Raw genomic sequence first — 21,287 nt, 5'->3', positions numbered from 1 at the left:
TGTCTTTTGAAAAATGCATTCCCCAAGGAATTATTCCTTGAAGAGGCTTTTTATTATGAAGGTATCCCAATAATATATAAGATTTGCGTTTTATTATGAGTATATGACAATAATATATAAGGTAAAAATGGTTTTGCTACGTTTACGCTTCGTCGCCGATCACAAACAACAATATGATAATCTATGACAATTATCGTTTGTATGAATGCAGTGTTCAGAGATGTTGATTACGTTATACCAAAACAATAATGAAGTTCGAATCGGAAATTAATGTTTTCCTAAATGTTATTACTACTGTAATTACACTACTACTATTAACATTTCTAAAAGGTTAAGAATGACAAAGGTGCTGTTAAGTGTAACTCAATGTTTACATTTCTGCTGGCCGCTCAACTACAAGTTGATGTCAATGATGTGGAATTATTCCATGAATAGGCTATATATTTTGAGGATATGCCAATAATATATAAGGTGAGAATGGTTTTATTACCTTTATTGTCAGTTAATATCATAATGTGAATCTGTTCATGCATTTGCTGGTTATCGGAACCAGACGAGGCTTGGCCTACAATGGACAAGCCCTCGATGCTGGGATTCATACCAGTGATATAGATTGAGAAGTGGTCCAAGGCAAAACCCGTGATTAACTGAATCCGTGATTGCTGATCCGCGACTAAGCGAGGCCCCACTGTACAGTAACAGGATGGCCATTCTTTTTAATTGAATAATTATATTGTTAAAAGATATCGAACAAAAATACTGAGTATTTTCTAACCTAATAGCAATATGCTTGAGGAAACTCTTCTTCATCAGGATGTGGTGGGAAGTAGTGATTAAAGGACCTACAGAGCTAGGTGGAAAGAGACCAACTGGGAAATTAGAGAATACTGTTGCACAGAGCAATGCATAGTCTCTGGAATACAGCCATTAAATTCCAGTAAGGCTTAAAAATCAATGTCTATGGCCCAGTATAGGCAATGGCTGTCTATGAGACAGACAACAGAATGGAAGAGAAGAAAGGAGATAGCAATGAATGATTCTAGTGCTGCTTAAAATGCACAGTATAAGGAACATTATAAGTTGAATGTGCCTATGACAGAAAAACTTTCCTTTAGTTTACTACAGGCAGTTTCGGTGTAGTTTCGGTTAACGATGGGGGTTCCATTCCTGGACGAGTGCAGATAACTGAAAACCGTTGTTAACTGGAACATCATAATAATTATGGTAATAAATGCCATTTACAATGTCATAAGCATTGATAAACCGCTGGCATAGCAAATTGCTTACAGATGCCGATAAACCGCCCACCTGCACTGAAAATCTGACTAACATCGTCATTAGCCAAGCAAGGTAAAACTGAATTGCTGTTAACAGATACCACCAATAAGCAGGGACTGGCTTTATTGGTTAGTTTTTAGTCATTTACAAAAAATAGGGATAGCTTTCTTTTGCTCACTTTAGGAAACTAGCGTATTTAAATAAAATTTGTATGCATGAATGGATTGTAAGTCCTTTTATGTTATCCAGGGAAAGAATGGACCACATAAAAAATAAGAATGGAGAATAATGTTAAGTTAAGGTGATAAATGAGTACAGGCAGTCCTGTTATCGGCAGACTATGTTATCGGTGATCCTGTTTTATAGGGCTTGTTTAGTGTCAAAATGGCAACATAACATGCTGAATTTGGGTTATCGGCACCAATACATACCTAACAGAGGTGCCATTACCTGGTTGCCAGCACCAAAATCTGGTTATTGACAGTGATTTTCGGTTATCGGCGATTTTCGCTTGTCATCAAGGCGTCAGAACAGAAACCTCCCCCCTGATAACCAGGGACTGCTTGTATCCAAATCAGGGGTAGTAATTGCCACAGTAGAAGCTGGAGTACCTACTAGAGTCACCAATGGTCTGGTAACAATTAAAAAATGTATTTGCTGATTTTCCCTTACAAGCTAAGGTAACAGGAATATTCTGAGTGCCATATGCATTTAGGGAGACTTTTTATTCATGTCTTTGAATATATTTTATTTATAGCCTCTTTCTACAATATGTTATTAAAATGTTTTTCTTGAACTGAACTAGGGTAAGTGCAAGTATTAATTGGGATTTTTTTTAGTTTATTTCATCAGGCATGGTGCTTTCAAACTAAGAAATGAAATTTAAAAATTCATTTAATCTTCTACTCTCCTGTTTGTCTCATATTTTTTGAAAATGTATATTCCTGCCATTTCTCTTATTTGTAAACACCTACTGCTCATTATATGTTACCACGATAAATTCATGAATTACTTGTGAATGATAGCAATGTCTAGCATTAGGAGAGACCTATTTTGGCTCATAATAAAACAGGTTTTTGTGCCTCATCTCTCACAAACCTGTCTGGTTATCAAAATAAACACATTGTTTTAATCCAGAGATGATATGTAATAAGTATTAACAAAGGTAACCAAATTTTGGTAAGCAGTATTATCATTATGATCATTATCTTCCATCAATTTTATATTTCTGATATATATATCTAAATAAAACAAAGCAAGACAGATGATGGGATAACTGTATATGTAAGTGATTACATAATAAAAATATGGAATATTATTCCATATATATAAAAAACTAAAACTAAAGAGGTCAACCAGATTGCTTGCAGGAATGTGATCAGACCAGAGACGATAAGGTATTCTAAGATTGCGTATACAATAAAGTAGGCTAAGTTGACATGCCGTCACCTGTGGTCATTCATTTGTTTTGAAACATTAGTCCAAGCTTCCTGCTTGAGACAACTACCGTGACCTATAATTCAAATGGCCTACGTGATTTCTAATGTCTCATTTGTATGTATGTTCATATGTTCGAGCTACTGTCTGCTTCCTTTATGACTTGTAACCGAGATGGTAGTCAGAAGAGAATGGAATTAGCCATCATCGTTGGCAGAAGCGATCAAGCCATCGTCATTGGCAGACCTGTGCAATCCTATTTGAACTTCATCATGTAATCTCAGAGAATAGAACTATTTTTTATACTTCGTGTTTTCTACTAGAAACCTCACATCAGAAAAGATAGCATCATGAGTTTAACACATCGTCATCATAACGAAAGAAGACACTTACTTCGTTAGTTATCATGAAACCCCAAGACACTCCAATGAGTATGGAAGTGCATAACCAACCGACTTAGCGTAAGATTATCGCAAGTCTAACATTACCTCATAGGGCGCCTTATTATACAAGACAACAGCCCTAATATATACATACTATATTTTCACAGCCAGAATTGATACCTTGGTAAAATTCAAAGGAAAACCTCTTACATATTCAACTAATTGACATCACAATCTTTTTTAGGTAACTGGACATACCTGAGGTCCTTTAAATTAACAATTACTTTCAGCAAATCCTGAAATCAGCCGTTGAACTTTCAAACAAGGTGATTAGACAGTTAACTACTGTGAGGTAGTTAGGAGTCCTGTACTGACCTGACATAAACATTCCAATTTGCTTTAGGCCCAGGAATCAGACTGAGGGGTGGCATGAGATGGGCCTATATGTAAAGGGCCTCAGGTTTGTATATATAGTTAGGAAAAATACAATTTACTTTTAAAAACTGTGATTTGTTCCTACACATAATACAAGCCCTCAGTCCTTTACATTAGGAAGACTCACTGATTGGTAGGAGGAATCTTATTGAGCCTATATGAACCAATTGGGGTTTGTCTCTCCTGAGTTTCCTTTCTGGTCAAAAGAGTGAGGAAGGGAACTAAGCTCCTTTCTGGTCAAAAGAGCGAGGAAGGGAACTAAGCCTCTGACCAATTGATTGGAGTATAGGTCCTGCTTGATAAATGGTCAGACTTCTGAAACATTTCATATCAGGGAGGTGTACGTAACCTCATATGAAAAAGCATCAAAAACCTCTAATGTCGGACACAATAAGGCAAATACAAGCATTCAGTTTGTCTTACATCAAGGCCTCCCTGGCCCCCATGCTAAGGGAAGGAGAGGATCAGGTTCTATAATCTACTCAAAGAATATATAAAGGATGCTCTGTGAATAGTCTTACCCGCATCAGCCACCAGTTCCAGCATGTGATGGATGCAGCTCTGACTGGGGAAACAGAATAGAATGAAGGGAGGAGAAGGAGAGCCAGTCACTCCACATTCAAACCTACACCAAAAGGTGAGATATGACCTTGTCCTGTATACAACTTGTTGAACAGCCACCACAGGTCCAAAGGAAAATGTGTCTAAGGACTTGTGGGCTATACCCTGGTGGTACAGAGGTAAACTTGGTCTGATTGCATTGCAGGCTAGGTTGAGGGGGCAACTACCCATGGGCAAACCTCACTGAGCTCAAGATTTCCAGTTTGCCTCCTCCCAGGTTTAGGGGAGTTTGACAGAGACCTTTGTCCTGTATCCTCGGTGGGACTGATAGCCACCTCCTCTACTGCATTTGCACCTTGTTCACTTGCACTAATTTTATTCATGATGCACTTTTCAGAATTCCCAATTTGGGCAAAAGTATTAACAAGCAAATTAAATTTATAATCCATCCTAACTTCAAGACTGGCAAAGGAACTGGGAACAGAAGGTTGGGAACTAGGTAAAGGAGTAGCAAGTAAAGTAGGAGGACTGTTGATCGGTGAGAAAGCTGTCACAAGTGTAGAAGGAGTGGGAATAAAAGGCGAACCCTGGCTAGAAGAACTCTTACTTTCGGTTCCAGCAGCCACCCTTCTTTCCATCTTTGCCTATTCTTATCAAGTTTGTCCAAGTAATTAGTCAAAGTCTTCCACTTTTCCTGATCCCAGTCTTTACATTTATCGCATGTAAGACTGGAAGCACAATTCTGACCCCTACATTGGCAACAAATGGAATGCGAGTCATAATTAATGGAAGTCAGCCTGGTATTGCAGCCTATGCTGCAAAACCAGACACTAGATGGACTACATTCAGACATATCAGCTTCACAAATCATGCAAGTCATAATTATTGGAAGTTAGTCTGGTATTGAAGCCTTTGCTGCAAAAACACTAGATGAACTAGATTCAGACATAAGTCACAAATTGGTAAAAGTCAAACTAAGTAAGCTAATATAATTAGCAAGAATGCTACCAAATCCAAGAATACGCTACCAAATCCTGTGTTATCTACAACCAAACTGTGAAAATTCCAAAGACAAACTGACCTGACAACTGGCGTGCAGCCATTGAGCGACAGAAATGAATTGAGTGCTTTAGCTGTGTTGCAGCTATGCTTCACAAAAGTGGGCGGGACCAGTTACCTACTCAAAAATAAAAGAAATGCTACTGCGAATTTTAAATTTAAGCTGCTGCAAAAGTAAAAAATTATGGCTATGTAGTTACTTGGTAAGTTACTTATATAAAAGCACAAGTTCTTAAATAATTCCATAATTCAGTACTACATCAACAGAATCCCCCAATCACATTAACTAATCTCATATCTGCATACAATACAGTACTCATAAAAATATTTAAAGATGTAAGTACATTTCTGCCATAAAGTTAATTACCAAAAACTAAAGCAATACAAACCTTTCCTGGGATCATCAATTTTCTAGCTAGAGGTGGAAAAACACTTGTGTGCCTACATACTTCTGATGTAGACTGAACAGAAGTAATCTTAAGAGGGAGGTCTAAGGAGCGAAGTTTACGTGAGAGTGAATCAAAACCTTGAATAGCTTCTACAGTTGCCTCTTCACCAGTCCCATACCTGTGGAAAATGAGTAAACCAATAAATCACAAGTATTATGCTTCCTATACCCAACTTTCTACTAATGCTAAAAATTAATATTTAACCCTTTTGCTTATGACTCATATAAACAATTATCTCCCTGGGAATTGGCAGTGACTCAAATACACATAGCTCTGACAATTTTCAAGATAACCCACTAAATTTTGTTTCATTTTGCAGCAAAAAAATGTTTCTATATTATAATGGCATAAATATTTACGCTTGTGCTTCTTAACTCTAACATCATCTGATCTCATGGGTGGTTTATGGTGGCATAATGAATAAGAAGTAAATATACAGCTATATAAACAAAATCAAGATCTTATTTTGAATTTTGGCCTAGCCTAACTCCTTTCTTTCTCTATAAAAATGAATAATCTACCCACCTGTACGCTTTCTCCAACTCCAGTACACTCCAGAAATCACCTTAAAACACCAGCACCACAAGACTTACGACCCAAAAAACAACTCCTACCAGACAGAGAGCTCTCCCCTACCAACCACACACCACCAACACGTGCTTTCTACTGCCCCGTGTTATTGTTTACAATCCTGCCGACCGCCGACGCCGCCGCCATCTTGTCTATGAACGTCACAGCCTATGACGTCACAACACAACTTAAATACATCAACAGACACCTTCTAGAATCTACCACATGTTGTCTATATATAGGACACCCACCATATTTCAACAATGCATAAAATACCCATAACAATTATACAATATATAATCACACTTATCTATACCCATAACAAGTTATACAATATAATCACTTATCTATACCCATACATAAACATATAAACAACTTATCTCTTTCTCCCTCCCCTCCGACTGTTTTCCTAACCTAGTATCCCCATCTTAATTTCCTTCGTCCTCCAACTCTTTACCCTCTACATAATTTCTAATACATTCCCCTGAAACTCCTGCTTTAGTTAATACATCAGCCACTTGCTCCTTTCCTTTTATCCATCTCACCTCCTTTATTTCCCCGGATTCAATGGTTTCCTTATTGCAGCAATATCTATTTTTAATCTCTTGCTACTTACACCAGTGCTCGATTTGATGGCGGTCATTAGTGTTTTACTATCAGTGTTAACCAAGGCTTCTAAATTTCTCCCTCCTACTACCTCTTCCCACAAATGCTTGAAATATATCAATCCTTCTACAGCTTCCCCAACACTCAGGGCTTCAGCGTCAATGGTGGATTTTGCCACTCTCCTGGATTTCCTAGACTTCCACATATGGGACTTCTCCTCTTCCCATCTGTCAAAGAAATAATATAACCCAGTTGAGTATGGCCATCTTCTATGTTTCCAAATGAAGCGTCTGCATAGGCTTCCCAATAAACCCTTTCTTCTTCCATCTCACTTATTGTAACTTCGCCCATCATGCTCTTAGTTTTTCTCACAATTTTAATAAGTTTCTTCATATCCTGAGTTGTTCCTTCTTTAAATGCTTTACTTAATTCGCTAATATCATATGATATTTCTGGCATCGTGTGTAGTGATACCCAATTCAGCTGTCCTACCACTGATCTGTACTCTGTTAACTCTTTTTGTTCTAGCACTCTATTACCCGTATATCTTCTAGCCTCTGGTTCTCTTATGGAATTTATATACTGCCACTGATTAAGGGAAAATCTATTCTCCTTCTGCTCTATTACTACTCCTATATACTTGAACCTTTTACTCTCTTGTTCTCCTACTTGCAATTTCCCTTTCAATCTCCCAATCGTTTCCTTTAAGAATCCTTCAGTTCCTCCGTAGCAAAAATCATCTACGTGTGTACACAAAATGCCTTCCAATTTATTGTTCTTTTTCCAAAAGAATATATTAGGTTCTAGTCTACTTCTCTCACCTTGAAGCTCCTTCACTACTTTCACCACTTTACAATACCATGCTTTTGCTAGCATCCTTGAGCCCATAGACTGTTTTTCTTCAACTTCCATAATCCCCTCCAACCATCTTCCCTTGGTGGCTTCAAGTACACTTCTCTTTGTATCTCGTCACCTTGTAAATATGCAGTTTTGACATCCAATGTATAACAATTCCAATTTTTCACCTTTATTATGGTTAGACAGAATTTTAAAATTTCAGCATTGCATGTGGGAGCATCCTTTTCCCACTCAGCCATTTCTTCTTCAAACCCTCTAGCTACCAATCTTGCTTTACATATCCTTTCCCCCCCTTTTATCTTTTCAGTTACTATCCATCTTGTAGATATAGCTTTTTGTCCAACATCATTTACCTCCTCATATACCTGGTTATCTCTCCAACTTAGAAGTTCTTTTTCTTTAGCTTCCATTATGCTTCTATTTTCAAATCCCAGCAACCACCTCCTCTTCATCTTCAATTTTTTCTACCTGACTATAATCCCTCAAGTTAACCCACCCTTTGTCACCTGACTGTGAGTCTCTGTATATTGTCATCGAATTTCAGCCCATGCTTGGCTTGATCTTTTTCCTGCAAGACCTAAAATAGTCCATTCTTCTACTTGTCCTGTATCATTGTTTATAGCCCTAACTCTATTTCCCTTTTTGAATTTTGGTATCTCTTCCATTAACTCGCTTTCCTATTGACCCACTTTGCCCGTTATCTTTCCACTGTTTCCTCTATCACCTCTCTTTCTATAGTCTCTTCTGTGTCTGCATTCCTTCTCTCACCCATTATCTCCTCTCCTTCCAGCCAATCTACTTTCCCTTCATTTGGGCCATCTGACCTACCTTTCACCCCATGGGATTTATCTATTCTAGCCGATATCTCTTCTGTATCTGGTGATCGTCGTTGAATCCTTGTCACATGTATCCTAGCTACTTCTCTTAAAGAATTCCCCATGTTTGACTATTATTGTTTTCCCCGATACTCCCACTACCTGAGCAGGTCCTCTCCATTCATTTTCATTTTCCCTCTTATAGAATACCTCATCTCCTACCACTGCTTCTTCAAATTTATGTTCTCTGATGTTTTTGTTTAGCGCTATTCTTATTTTATTACAGGACTCATTTTTTATAAATGCTTCTCTGGCCTTGTGCATTGCATTCAGTGTGTCCCTTACCATACCCTCTTCCATCCCTTTTTCTCTGCTTGCAGGACTAGAACTTTCTTCTCCTATTAGGTTAGGCATGAAGGGTTTTTTCCAAATACTAATTGGTTGGGAGAGAACCTCCATTATTCATTAAACAGTTCCTAGCACTCACTACCCATTTCAAAGCTAGGGACCAATCTACTTCCTCTTCCTCCATCATCTTCCTTACACTTCCCTTGATCATGCCTACGGTCTTTTCACATAATCCGTTGCTCCACGGAGATTCTGATGCTGTGGCTAATACTTTAATATTCCATTTTTCTGCCATCCTCCTTACTTTTTCATTTTTGAAATTCTCCCCCATTATCTGACAATATTTTGGAGGGTGCTCCAAATATAGCAAACCAGCACTCAAAAAGTATCTTTATTATAGTTTTCTGGTTTCTTATCTTTTATCCAACAGGCCTGACAATATCTCGTTGCCATATCCACTATTACCAAGAACTTTCTCTCTTCTATCTCTCCCACATCCATCGCTACGACTTCATTGAACGTTTTACTCCAAGAAAAGCCTACTACCGGTTTGGCGGGGTTTCTTTTGTATTTTTTACAAACCTCACAATTTTTAATCAGTTCCGTTAGTAACTTTCTTATTTCCTCTTTTTCTTTTTCGATTAACCCATTACTCCATTGTGCTTCCTCTGTTAGCTTCCATATTTTATCTCCACTTCCATGACCAAACTGTAAATGTAATTTCTTCATTGTGTTCTTAATTTCCCTCGGATTCTTTCCCTTCCAACCCTCCAGTAATAATTCTTCTACCTTCCTCCTCCTTATAGGCACTCTTAAATGACCCTGTTCGTCTTCTCTTAATCTACTTTCATTCCCCACCCCCTAATACTTCTACTATGACACAATTTTCTTTCAAATTTAGGGTCATACCCATTTTACTCATGGTTTGCTTACCTATCAGCCAGGGTATATCACCTTGCAGAATTTCCGTCTTCAAATAAAACTTTCTGTTTTTTAGTATCACAGGTATTTCTATTATTCCTCTGGACTTATAAGATGTCTCACCAAAATTAAACACTTTATTAGACTCTGTCCTAGTGTCCCTCATTCTCCTCAACTCTTCCTGACTCAAATCCATGACAATACGTGCTAGTCACAATTCCCCGCAAACTGTTGATTTACACCCTGTGTCCAAAATTGCATCAACCACCTCCCATGATGCTTCCACTATTTTATTAACTTCTCCTACATAACCTCTTCTTCTTCTGTCCCATTTTCTGTTTTTACCTTATTTTCTTCTAGTCTTGTTTCAGTTTTCTTCCTATTATGAAAATTCTGAGGACAATCCCTAGCCCAATGCCATTCTGAGCTGCATATTGCACATACTGTTACCTTCCCTTCTTTGTTTATAGGATTTCTACCACCCCTTCCTCGGTTCCATCTTCCCCGATATCTTTGGTTTTCCCTCCTCTCCCCAGAACTGGCATTGCCTTCTGACGAACCCCACCATTCCCGTTCCTCTTTAGTCCCTAATCCCTCAAATAGTCTTTTCATTGTTTGCGACACTGTTCCGTACTCTAGCTTTTCTTGCCCACAAGCCGATAATACCTTTTTTTTTTGATTTTTCCGTGAGATTTGCTTGCTCTATTACATGATACCCCTTGACTTCGCCTTCAAGCGCGCCTTTTCCCCATTGCTCTTTCACACTCAGATGCTGCCTTCTCGTATCTAATTAAATAGTCCGCCATATTTTCACTAGATTCTCTCTTTTATTAGAAGGTATCTTTTTATTCTACCGTAATTCTCCATTACCGAGTCTTTTAGATAGGCTTTATCTAGTTTCTCTAGGATTAACTTTGGACCCTCTGTACCAGTAAGTTTATCTTTATCTAATGCTTCCACTAGCTCTCGGGCTTTCCCTTTTAAGCTCATTCTCATTTCTATCGCCATGTGATCTTCTCCATACAACAATAGCCAATCTTCGGCTTGACCTTTCCATTCTTTGTATTCTTCTTGTATCCCGCCCGCTAAACCTAGGACATTCCCTTCTCCATCTAGTAGTCTCCCTTTGTTCACTGTCGGATCCAGGCATCTTTGATCAACCACGCTCTGCTACCAGTTTGAATTTTGGCCTAGCCTAAACTCCTTTCTTTCTCTATAAAAATGAATAATCTACCCACCTGTACGCTTTCTCCAACTCCAGTACACTCCAGAAATCACCTTAAAACACCAGCACCACAAGACTTACGACCCAAAAAACAACTCCTACCAGACAGAGAGCTCTCCCCTACCAACCACACACCACCAACCACGTGCTTTCTACTGCCCCGTGTTATTGTTTACATCCTGCCGACGCCGCCGCCATCTTGTCTATGACGTCACAGCCTATGACGTCACAACACAACTTAAATACATCAACAGACACCTTCTAGAATCTACCACATGTTGTCTATATATATGGCATAAATATTTACGCTTGTGCTTCTTAACTCTAACATCATCTGATCTCATGGGTGGTTTATGGTGGCATAATGAATAAGAAGTAAATATACAGCTATATAAACAAAATCAAGATCTTATCACCTACATAAAATATTGCTGTCGGCTGCTACAGCAGCACAGTGTACAGGTGATACGGTCTTGATCATATCTACTATATAGCTCTATATTTACCCATTTGATATACCACTCATGAGATCAGATGATGTTAGAGGTAAGAAGTACAAGCATAAATCTTTATCTATGCTAGAAAAGGTTTTCTATCCTTCCCCTAAGTTAGTGAATGTTTAAGTGCTCATTTTCCTCAATAGATGGCGGTACGTATACTTTGTTTACTTTTCTAACAGCAACATTAAAATGCACTGAGTGATTTCTGAAATTCATTCTTCATCTTTGTCATCTCATTACTCTCTACAATCAAAATAAGTGATGAAGAAACTAATAGCAATAATTTTGAAGATAGTCAAATTATGAGATGAAAGTCACCGATAATATTCTGCAAATTCTAAGAAAAGTTAAGTAGTTGACTTATGGTTAGGCTAACCTGGGAATGCAGGCTGAAAGTGCTATAAAAAAAGTACACTATTTTAAATAAAAATGACACAGTTTGAAGAGAGTGCAAAGATATAGAAAATATAAGTTATAAAATGATAGTTAAAATATATGAGTTATAAAATGATAAAACGTTATATCAGAACTTAGAGCTAAGTTGGCAACTAGGATAGACTATACTATTTACATATGGGCTTCATTTTTTAGGGGTGTACATATTCTATACTCCAGGATTTCCTGTGGTCCAGCTGTGGCATGGTACCAGGAAAGCACATTCTATAATATGCCTTACGAGATAACCTTTGTTTACAAACCTCACAGCAGCATTACAGTGTCCCCCTCCCCCTTTATTCACGGGGGATGGGTACCAGACCCTCCGTGAATAGCTCGAACCCGCGAATGGTTAGAACTCCACTCTAAAAATGCTTATATCTGCCTATCTTGAAAGTTCAAACACCAAATTTATACCTATACTACATCAAATATAGAATTGAACTGATATTATTAATATCATTTCAAAGTCATCTTAAACATGTTACCATTAGGAATATATACACAGCCAATAGCAGAGAGAGAGAGAGAGAGAGAGAGAGAGAGAGAGAGAGAGAGAGAGAGAGAGAGAGAGAGAGAGAGAGAGAGAGAGAGAGAGAGAGAGAGAGAGAGAGAGAGAGAGTGCTTATAATTGCCTATCTTGAAAGTTCTAATATCATATGTATACCTTAAGTAACATCCTAAATCAAATTTACCTTAAATTATTTCATATTACTGTATTAATCTTTAATACTATATTATTACATATCACTTCAAAGCCATCTTAGACATTAGTACCCTTGAAGATTTATACATATGTACTTCTTACATTTCCAGCCAAAAGAGAGAGAGAGAGAGAGAGAGAGAGAGAGAGAGAGAGAGAGAGAGAGAGAGAGAGAGAGAGAGAGAGAGATTGTCCTTACAGTATTTAAAAGAGTGAAATGGAAAGATTATTGTATTTCTTTAAAATTCACATGAATTCTGTAATTACAGTTATATTAATATCATTATTATTATATTATGTTATTGGAAAATATTAATACATTTATTACATACATGTACCATAAAATTGATCTCATCTCAGAGAGAGAGAGAGAGAGAGAGAGAGAGAGAGAGAGAGAGAGAGAGAGAGAGAGAGAGAGAGAGAGAGAGAGAGAGTCAGCAACATGGCAACTCATCCCCCTCCCTTGTCAAATTACTTGACCTGTTTGACAGCTTCTGGAGTTCGGTAGCTTCTCTGGAGTTAGAGAGATGAAGGACACGAATACAAAGAAAGGCGAGGGAAAGAATTTTCATTTGAAATTACAGTTATGCTGTTGTTATTATTATTATTATTATTATTATTATTATCATTATTATTATTATTTATTTTTTTTTTTTGGTTTATCACAGTCCTCCAATTTGACTGGGTGGTATTTATAGTGTGGGGTTCCGGGTTGCATCCTGCCTCCTTAGGAGTCCATCACTTCTTACTATGTACGCCGTTTCCAAGATCACACTCTTCTGCATGAGTCCTGGAGCTACTTCAGCCTCTAGTTTTTCCAGATTCCTTTTCAGGGAACTTGGATCATGCCTAGTGTTCCTAAGATTATAGGTACAATTTCCACTGGCATATCCCATATCCTTCTTATTTCTATTTTCAGGTCTTGATACTTATAACTTTCTTCTCATTAGGGCTGATATTTACTAATAGCTAGCAGATGTTGATGCAGCTTTCAACGCCCTTCACTTGCTGCCGATCGTAGGGGGCTAAGACCTTGGTTACATATATGGGAATGTTAAAACCCATAAACCAGGGAACCCATTACGCCCCATTATTAGCCAGATTCCCGCCCATATGTACCAGCTTGCGAAGAAATTTAATACTATTTTGACTCCATTTGTTCTAGATGACCACAGATTAAAGTTCTCTGCTGAGTTTATAGAAGCCCCTGAAAACAGCATCCCCCCAGAGGAATTATATCATCGATGGACGTGGAGTCCCTCATCACGAATGTCCCCGTGGATGAAACAATCCAGATAATTCTGGATCGTGTAAGTATATAGAGACGACTCCATGCCCCCATCAAATATCCCTATACATGCCCTACGAAAACTCCTAGAGATTTGTACAAAAAAGGCCCCTTTCTCCACCCACAGAGGCCATATGTACACACAAAAAGACAGTGTAGCAATGGGTACTCCCCTCTGAGTATTTTTCGTGAACTTCTACGTGGGTGCTGTGGAACGTAAGGTATTTGCCACCATCAAGAATCCGTCTATGCATGTTTGGTATATTGATGATACATTCATAAGCATCAGCATGGTGGTAGAAATGGAGCACCTGCGACAAGTCTTCCATGACCATAGTAGACTCAACTTCAACATCGAACATCGTCAGGCAACAAGAGGAGCGCGTCATAATGCGTCTAAACGAGACCCACGAACCTGAGCATATGCCTGAATGGCAAGAGCGAGTGTCCAGAGAGATACAAGCACACTACGGTCAGCACCTTCATCAGGAGAGCTTTCACACTGCTCTTCTTGGAAGGACACACACTGAAGTAGAGCGTGTTGCCCAGGTTTTAATTAACAATGGGTAGATAAAAGAATGTATTAGCCGGTAGTTTCAGCTGAGCTGCAATCTATTGTAAGTAAAGGACGGAAGGTTTGTATATGGTGTAGGAACAAACAAGAATTTTACAGAAAATAACATACCCTTTCCAATAAAGTACAAAATGTTACATCTTCTAAATAAGATATATATAAAGACTTTCACATAAAACAGTACTTCTGTGTCATTTCCTCAGTCAGACCAAAATCCCTCAACCATATCTAGCCAAAATTACATAACTTACTTGTGAGGCATCAAACAATGATCAAGATGCAAAATAGACTCTGTTTCCTTGCAAATGTAGGAAACATCACCTTCCCCAACATCATAGTGGAAATTAAGTATATATGCAGCAACTAATCCAGGGATAAGACGGCGATCACCAACTGGCTGATTGATTTCTCCCCATAAAACAGCTTCATGAAAACTCCCATCTTGGAAACGCCGGAGATTACTTTTTTCTCCCCAAAATTCCCTGAAATCTTTGCCCTCGGGTTCATCAGCAGCTGGGCCCTGAAAATTAAAGAAATATTTTAAGCAGACACATTCCCTTTCTAAATGGCAAACAAAGCCAAATGTTCAGGTTCTAGCATCTTGGAATTACCATACATAAGAGAATTAAAAGGTAAAAGAAATGTTTAGTTTTTAACCCAAAACCTTAACATACTTTTGATTTTACCCAAAACCATATTATACTTATGATAAAAGGAAAGACTTAATTTTGAAAAAATAGGAATGGCAGCTTTTTGCTCAAATACACCACGTAACACGACTTATGGACCAATGCTCACAATTTTCATGATTTGCAAAAATTTGCATGAATGGTAAAGATTTCATTCGCAAATGTTAATTAAGTACGTATTTGTTAATAGTGATAATAAACTTCCAACAAGAAGGAAAGTAATCAATTGATAAATCTGATCATTAGAAGTCTCATAATATCAATGAATATAATTTTAGTGCTAAGCTAGACTTTCTGATTACTTGTGTCAACTTCCAAAACATTTAATATTCCTATTCTCTTACATATACTGTATGTGAATACCATATTTGCTTGCCGCATTAAGACACTTTTTTTATTTTTAAATGTACCAAAAACTGCCCTGCGTTCAATGCAGCTGTATTATGGATGGGACACCGAGTGCTAACACTGGCCTACGACTGAGCATACCGGGTAGACACAAAAATTGTTGCTAACAATAAAACATTGAAAAAAAAGAATATTATTATAGTAAATTGTTTTACTGGAATAAAGTATGAAATCATATCTAAATTTATGATAAGCTTTAAAGGAAAATGTATACATGAAATCTACCATAAATAAACAACGTTTATTCCTGTTGCGGTACCACATAAACACTCTTTATTTATGGCAAATTTAATTTAGTTCCCTTAACCCTTAAACGGCGAAGCGGTCTTTTAAAAATCGTCTCCCGTATGCCGGCGGCGTTCGCGAGTGAGCGCCGAAGCGGAAAAAAAAATAGTTTAAAAAAATCACAGCACGCTTAGTTTTCAAGATTATGAGTTCATTTTAGGCTCCTTTTTTGTCATAGCCTAAAGTTTAGTATGCAACCATCAGAAATGAAAAACAATAGCATTATCATATATAAATATTGGGATATATGACAGCGCAAAAAAAAAATTTTCATATATAATTGTATACAAATCGCGCTGTGACCAAAACGGTTAAAGCTACTGAGTTAATTTTTTTCGTTGTATTGTAGACTAAATTGTGATCATTTTGGTATATAACACATTGTAAAACAATCAAAGCAACACAGAGAAAATATTACCACAAAATGATGCATGAATTCGTAACGCGCAGACGTAAAAAAAAAAGCCGTTTTCAAAAATTCACCATAAATCAAAATATTGTGCTAGAGACTTCCAATTTGTTGCAAAATTAAGATAATTCATTGAATATTACTAGACTGTAAGTGTTGTAGCTTACAATTGCAGTTTTCGACCATTTCGGTCGAGTTAAAGTTGACCAAAGGACGAATTTTTTCTATTGTTATTTATATGAAAATATTTCAAAACTGATAAAAGCTACAACCATGGGTTGTTTTTAGTTTTATTCTACATGAAATTGCGCACATTTTCATATATAAAACTTTATGTAAAGGCTAATTTAAAATGGTGCAAACATTACGACAATCGGACAAAAAAATTTATGATTTTTTCGGAAGAGTTACTGCGCGGACGTAAGGAAAAAGTTTATTTCCTAAATTCACCATAAATCAAAATATTGTGTTAGAGACTTCCAATTTGTTGCAAAATAAAGGTAAATGATTGAATATTACTAGAATGTAATATTTCTAGCTTACAATTGCGTTTTTTACCATTTCAGTTGAGTCAAAGTTGACCGAAGGTTGAAATTTTGGCACATCGTTATTTATATGAAAATATTTCAAAACTGATAAAAGCTACAACCATGGGTTGTTTTTAAATGAATTTTACATAAAATTGTGCACATTTTCATGTATAAAACTTTATGTAACGGCCAATTTAAAATGGTGCAAACATTACGACAATCGGACGAAAAACTTTCTGATTTTTTACGGAAGAGTTACCGTGCGGACGTAAGGAAAATGTTTTTTTTTTCATAAATTCACCATAAATCGAAATATTTTGCTAGAGACTTCCAATTTGTTGCAAAATAAAGGTAAATGATTGAATATTACTAGAATATAAGAGTTTTAGCTTACAATTACGTTTATTTACCATTTCAGTCGAGTCAAAGTTGACTGAAGGTTGATATTTTGGCATTTATCGTTATTTATATGAAAATATTTCAAAACTGATAAAAGCTACAACCATGGGTTGTTTTTAGTTGTATTCTACATGAAATTGCACACATTTCCATATATGAAACTTTATGTAACGGCTAATTTAAAATGGTGCAAACATTACGACAATCGGATGAAAAAATGTCTGATTTTTTCAGAAGAGTTACCGCGCGGACGTAAGGAAAGTTTTTTCAAAAATTCACCATAAATCAAAATATTGTGCTAGAGACTTCCAATTTGTTGCAAAATGAAGGTAAATGATTGAATATTACTAGAATATAAGATTTCAGCTTGTAATTGCATTTTTCGACCATTTCGGTAAAGTCAAATTTGACCGAAGGTTGAAATTTTGGCACTTATCGTTATTTATATGAAAACATTTCAAAACTGATAAAAGCTACAACCATGAGTTGTTTTTTGTTGTATTCTACATGAAATTGTGCACATTTTCATACATAATACTCCATGTAACGGCTAATATAAAATGGTGCAAAAATTATGTCAAAGTGACGAAATAATTTCTGAGATGTGTTGCTGATGCTTTTTAGTGCGAGAAGAAAGAAATTCGCACTTGCGCGCCTGGGTAACGATGGTAAACAAAACAACGCCTTGATCCGTGAGCTCCAAGTCGCGTGAATCAAATGTTTTCGCCTAGTAGGCCTATAACTATTTTTCCACAAATTTTTTAAAAAACTTTTTCATATCGACGTACCATACGTCCAATTGGCACCCAACAGACAATTTATATCGACGTTTAATACGTCCAATCGGCGTTAAAGGGTTAAAAGGTGAGTGTAAATTTACATATGATTTCATACTTTATTCCCGTAAAACAATGTTGTATTTCAAGCAAAGAATCAAACATTTTCCCACCAAAATCACTTTATCTTCCAATAAATGTATGCTGAAACACACGAATTTTTTCCGCAAAATATCCTTGTAAAATAGGGGTTATATGCTGGCACATACAGTACATATTATGTAAATTTTTATAATTCATAATAACCTTAATTATCTCATCCAATACTATACTATAATTATACATGAAGGAACAGTTTATAAAGAAACCAATGCCAACAACATAGCACAGTCCAGAGAGAGAGAGGAGAGAGAGAGGAGAGAGAGAGAGAAGAGACTGAGAGAGAGACGAGAGAGAGAGAGAGAGAGAGAGAGAGAGAGAGAGAGAGAGAGAGAGAGAGAGAGAGAGAAATACATATGTACATATTTAATACACTAGTGACAGTAAATACACAAACATTAATTCACAAAACTAGATCATAAGAATATACAGTATAAGTGAACATTATCGTAAATCAATCATGAAAAAAGAGGTGATCCCTCAAAAAGGATTGGAGCTACAAGCCAATCAGCAACTAGCAGCATTAAATCTAGCTCTGCGATTGGCTCTTCAAATCCTTCCAACCATTAAGAGTATTGTACTACGAGCCAATCACCTTTGAGGTAACAACCTTTATTGATACCTTGCTGTGTGATTCGCTACTTCTAACCCTTCTAACTAATAACAGAGAGAGAGAGAGAGAGAGAGAGAGAGAGAAGAGAGAGGAGAGAGAGAGAGAGAGAGAGAGACGAGAGAGAGAGAGAGAGCAAGAAGAGAGACTAGGGAAACTAGTTGCTTACATGGGTTAACAATGAGTGGTGTCAATAATAATAATATATATTATGTACATCTTTCTATCAACCACTCTCCCTTTCTAGCTATCTATTTATCTCTCACATAGTTTTTTTGCTGTTTACAATATTTGAAATTTTGTAAATTACTTCTTTATCTTACAAAATAAACATACATTTCACATATGCATACATATTTTCTCTCTTATCTCAGTGAGAGAGAGAGATACTTTGCTAAGGCGCTAACTATTGCAGATGGGGCTCCAAAGCTCTGCATAAGGTATACGCTTCCAACAGATCTGGAGCAGAAGTTTCAAGACTTTCAGGGGGACATGCTGCTGACAGAACAGGAGCAGGAGCAGGAGCAGAAGTAAGGAAAAAGGAAGAGAGAGAGAGAGAGAGAGAGAGAGAGAGAGAGAGAGAGAGAGAGAGAGAGAGAGAGAGAGAGAGAGAGAGAGAGAGAGAGAGAGAGAGAGAGACACTAGTGACAGATACCAAAACATTATAACATTATATTACAAGTTTTGTCATTGGCTACTTCCAACTCTTTTAGCAAATAGTGTGTCATCAGAGAGAGAGAGAGAGAGAGAGAGAGAGAGAGAGAGAGAGAGAGAGAGAGAGAGAGAGAGAGAGAGAGAGAATCTTCGTTTAACATTTGATTGATATTTTGCTATTTTTGCATTAATATTAATATTTGGAAATCAGCAAATACATTATTTATCACACAAAAAAAGATACATAAATCAATATTATGAGATTTTACTAACATTTGACTGATATTTGGCTGTTTACATGATTATTTAGATTTAAAAACAAGTAAATTAATTCTTTTATCATAAAAAATGTATCTAGTCACAAAAAACAGTAATTAGTAAATACTGTTCAACGAAAAAATAGCGAATTTGTTAATTTCGTAGTGACATATTTGGAGACGCGTTTCACAGAAAAATCTGTGAGGTACTGAATCCGCAATTGTTGAGCTGTGATCTAGTGGAGGTCCACTGTATTTCCAATGGAAACATTCTGTGAAACTCAAAAATATACAGCATAAAAAAAATGAAATTTGCATATATGCGCAAGTTTCTTTTTTGGTAGATTATACTAGACTACGCTTTCTATGTCTGTCTCATTTTTGGTAGATACCACTGATAGTGCATATTATATGTAAGTTTGCTATTAACCAATACCTAGGCCTTGAGGCAAAAGTTCATTAGATTAAATGAGTCTTCTTACAGTCAACCAAGCTCACCAAACTTATGGCTTTATGGAGGAGTGCTATGGTAGTTACATTTGACAACGTCTTCGAGGGTTGTGTGAGAGAGAAAGCGAGAGAGAGAGTGAGAGCGTCATTGGGTTGTTTGTAGTTGTCGGGAATAATTGAGAGTTTAAAGTCTTTTCATATGTTTAATACATCGCGTTTGTGTTTGGTGTTGCTGTATGGCAGTGCATAAGTGCATGACTTTTTCTGAAGAATGTGAGTGAGCAAGCTATCGAGAGAGAAAGAGTGGTGGATGCTTTGCATGTTGGGTGATCATCTAGGTTGTCTGCTGGCGCAGTTACCAAGTCAGTCAGTCAGTTTTCCCAAAGTGTGGTATTGGCATTGGATGGTCAGTTGCATTGCATATTTTCTGAAGTTGTTTGATTTGCTGGTGATATTGTATGTTAGCAGTTTGTTGTGCCTGTACTGCTGAAGTTTGTTGTGCTTGTGCATTGGAAGGTTGTTCAGCTTGTGAATTCCTGTGGTGCTGTATGGGAGTTGTTGTAGTTGTGAATTGTTCAGTGTTGTTGTAGTTGTGGTTGCTGAGTGTTGTTGTTGGGGAGTTGTTATGGTTTCTTGATGTTGTTTGTAAGTAGTTATGTATGGCTTGAAGTGTTGTTGCTTTGATGTTGTTGGTGTTTGTCTGCACAGTGATTTGATATGTTTTTGAATTGTGTGGATGTAGTATTTGTTGGGTTGTTTTGTGTTGTGATTTCCGGCAGTTGTTGCATCTCAGCGACTGTACCCAGCAGGCAGCACAGATCCTTGCCTTGAAGACAGTAATATCTGGTGAGTATATGAATGTGAAAGTTGTGTTTGTGTCTGTCGGTGAACCAATTGTCCTGTTGGTAAATAGTATCGTGAAGGGGAAAGTGTGGCTGGGAAAATTGATAGTCAGTACGACTAAAATAACTGTGGGGAGATGTGCTTGCTTTCTTTGCTTGCTTTTGATTCCACCACAGCTTGTCTAAGAATTCATTACTACTTCTTAAAATTAACCAACACTTACTAGAGTGCAAGACACAGGCATAAGCAACATGAACAACTGAAATGCAAAACAGCTGTTTGCAGGTGTTAGTTACTGTAACTAACACGTGTTTATTAAGAGTTGCGTTGCAGTTATCAACTTGTCAAAAATTTGCTAACTTTCAATGGTGAT

At 37.1% G+C, this 21,287-nt stretch overlaps 1 protein-coding gene across 1 annotated transcript in view; it reads right to left on the bottom strand.

Moving 5' to 3' along the window:
• Window positions 1-21,287, bottom strand: part of LOC135224527 (nucleolar protein 6-like) — a 254,757-nt gene that overhangs the window by 92,673 nt on the left and 140,797 nt on the right. The window contains exons 13-14 of the mRNA XM_064263598.1: window positions 14,697-14,965; window positions 5,543-5,720 (exon numbers count right to left, since the gene is read on the bottom strand). Coding sequence (XP_064119668.1) covers window positions 5,543-5,720; window positions 14,697-14,965 — 447 coding nt within the window. The remainder of the gene's footprint in view (window positions 1-5,542; window positions 5,721-14,696; window positions 14,966-21,287) is intronic.

The sequence above is a fragment of the Macrobrachium nipponense genome, chromosome 12 (genome assembly GCF_015104395.2).
Source record: "Macrobrachium nipponense isolate FS-2020 chromosome 12, ASM1510439v2, whole genome shotgun sequence".
Classification (NCBI taxonomy): Eukaryota; Metazoa; Arthropoda; class Malacostraca; order Decapoda; family Palaemonidae; genus Macrobrachium; species Macrobrachium nipponense.
Note: the sequence above shows the minus strand (reverse complement) of the source record. Positions and strands in the feature narration are given on the sequence as shown.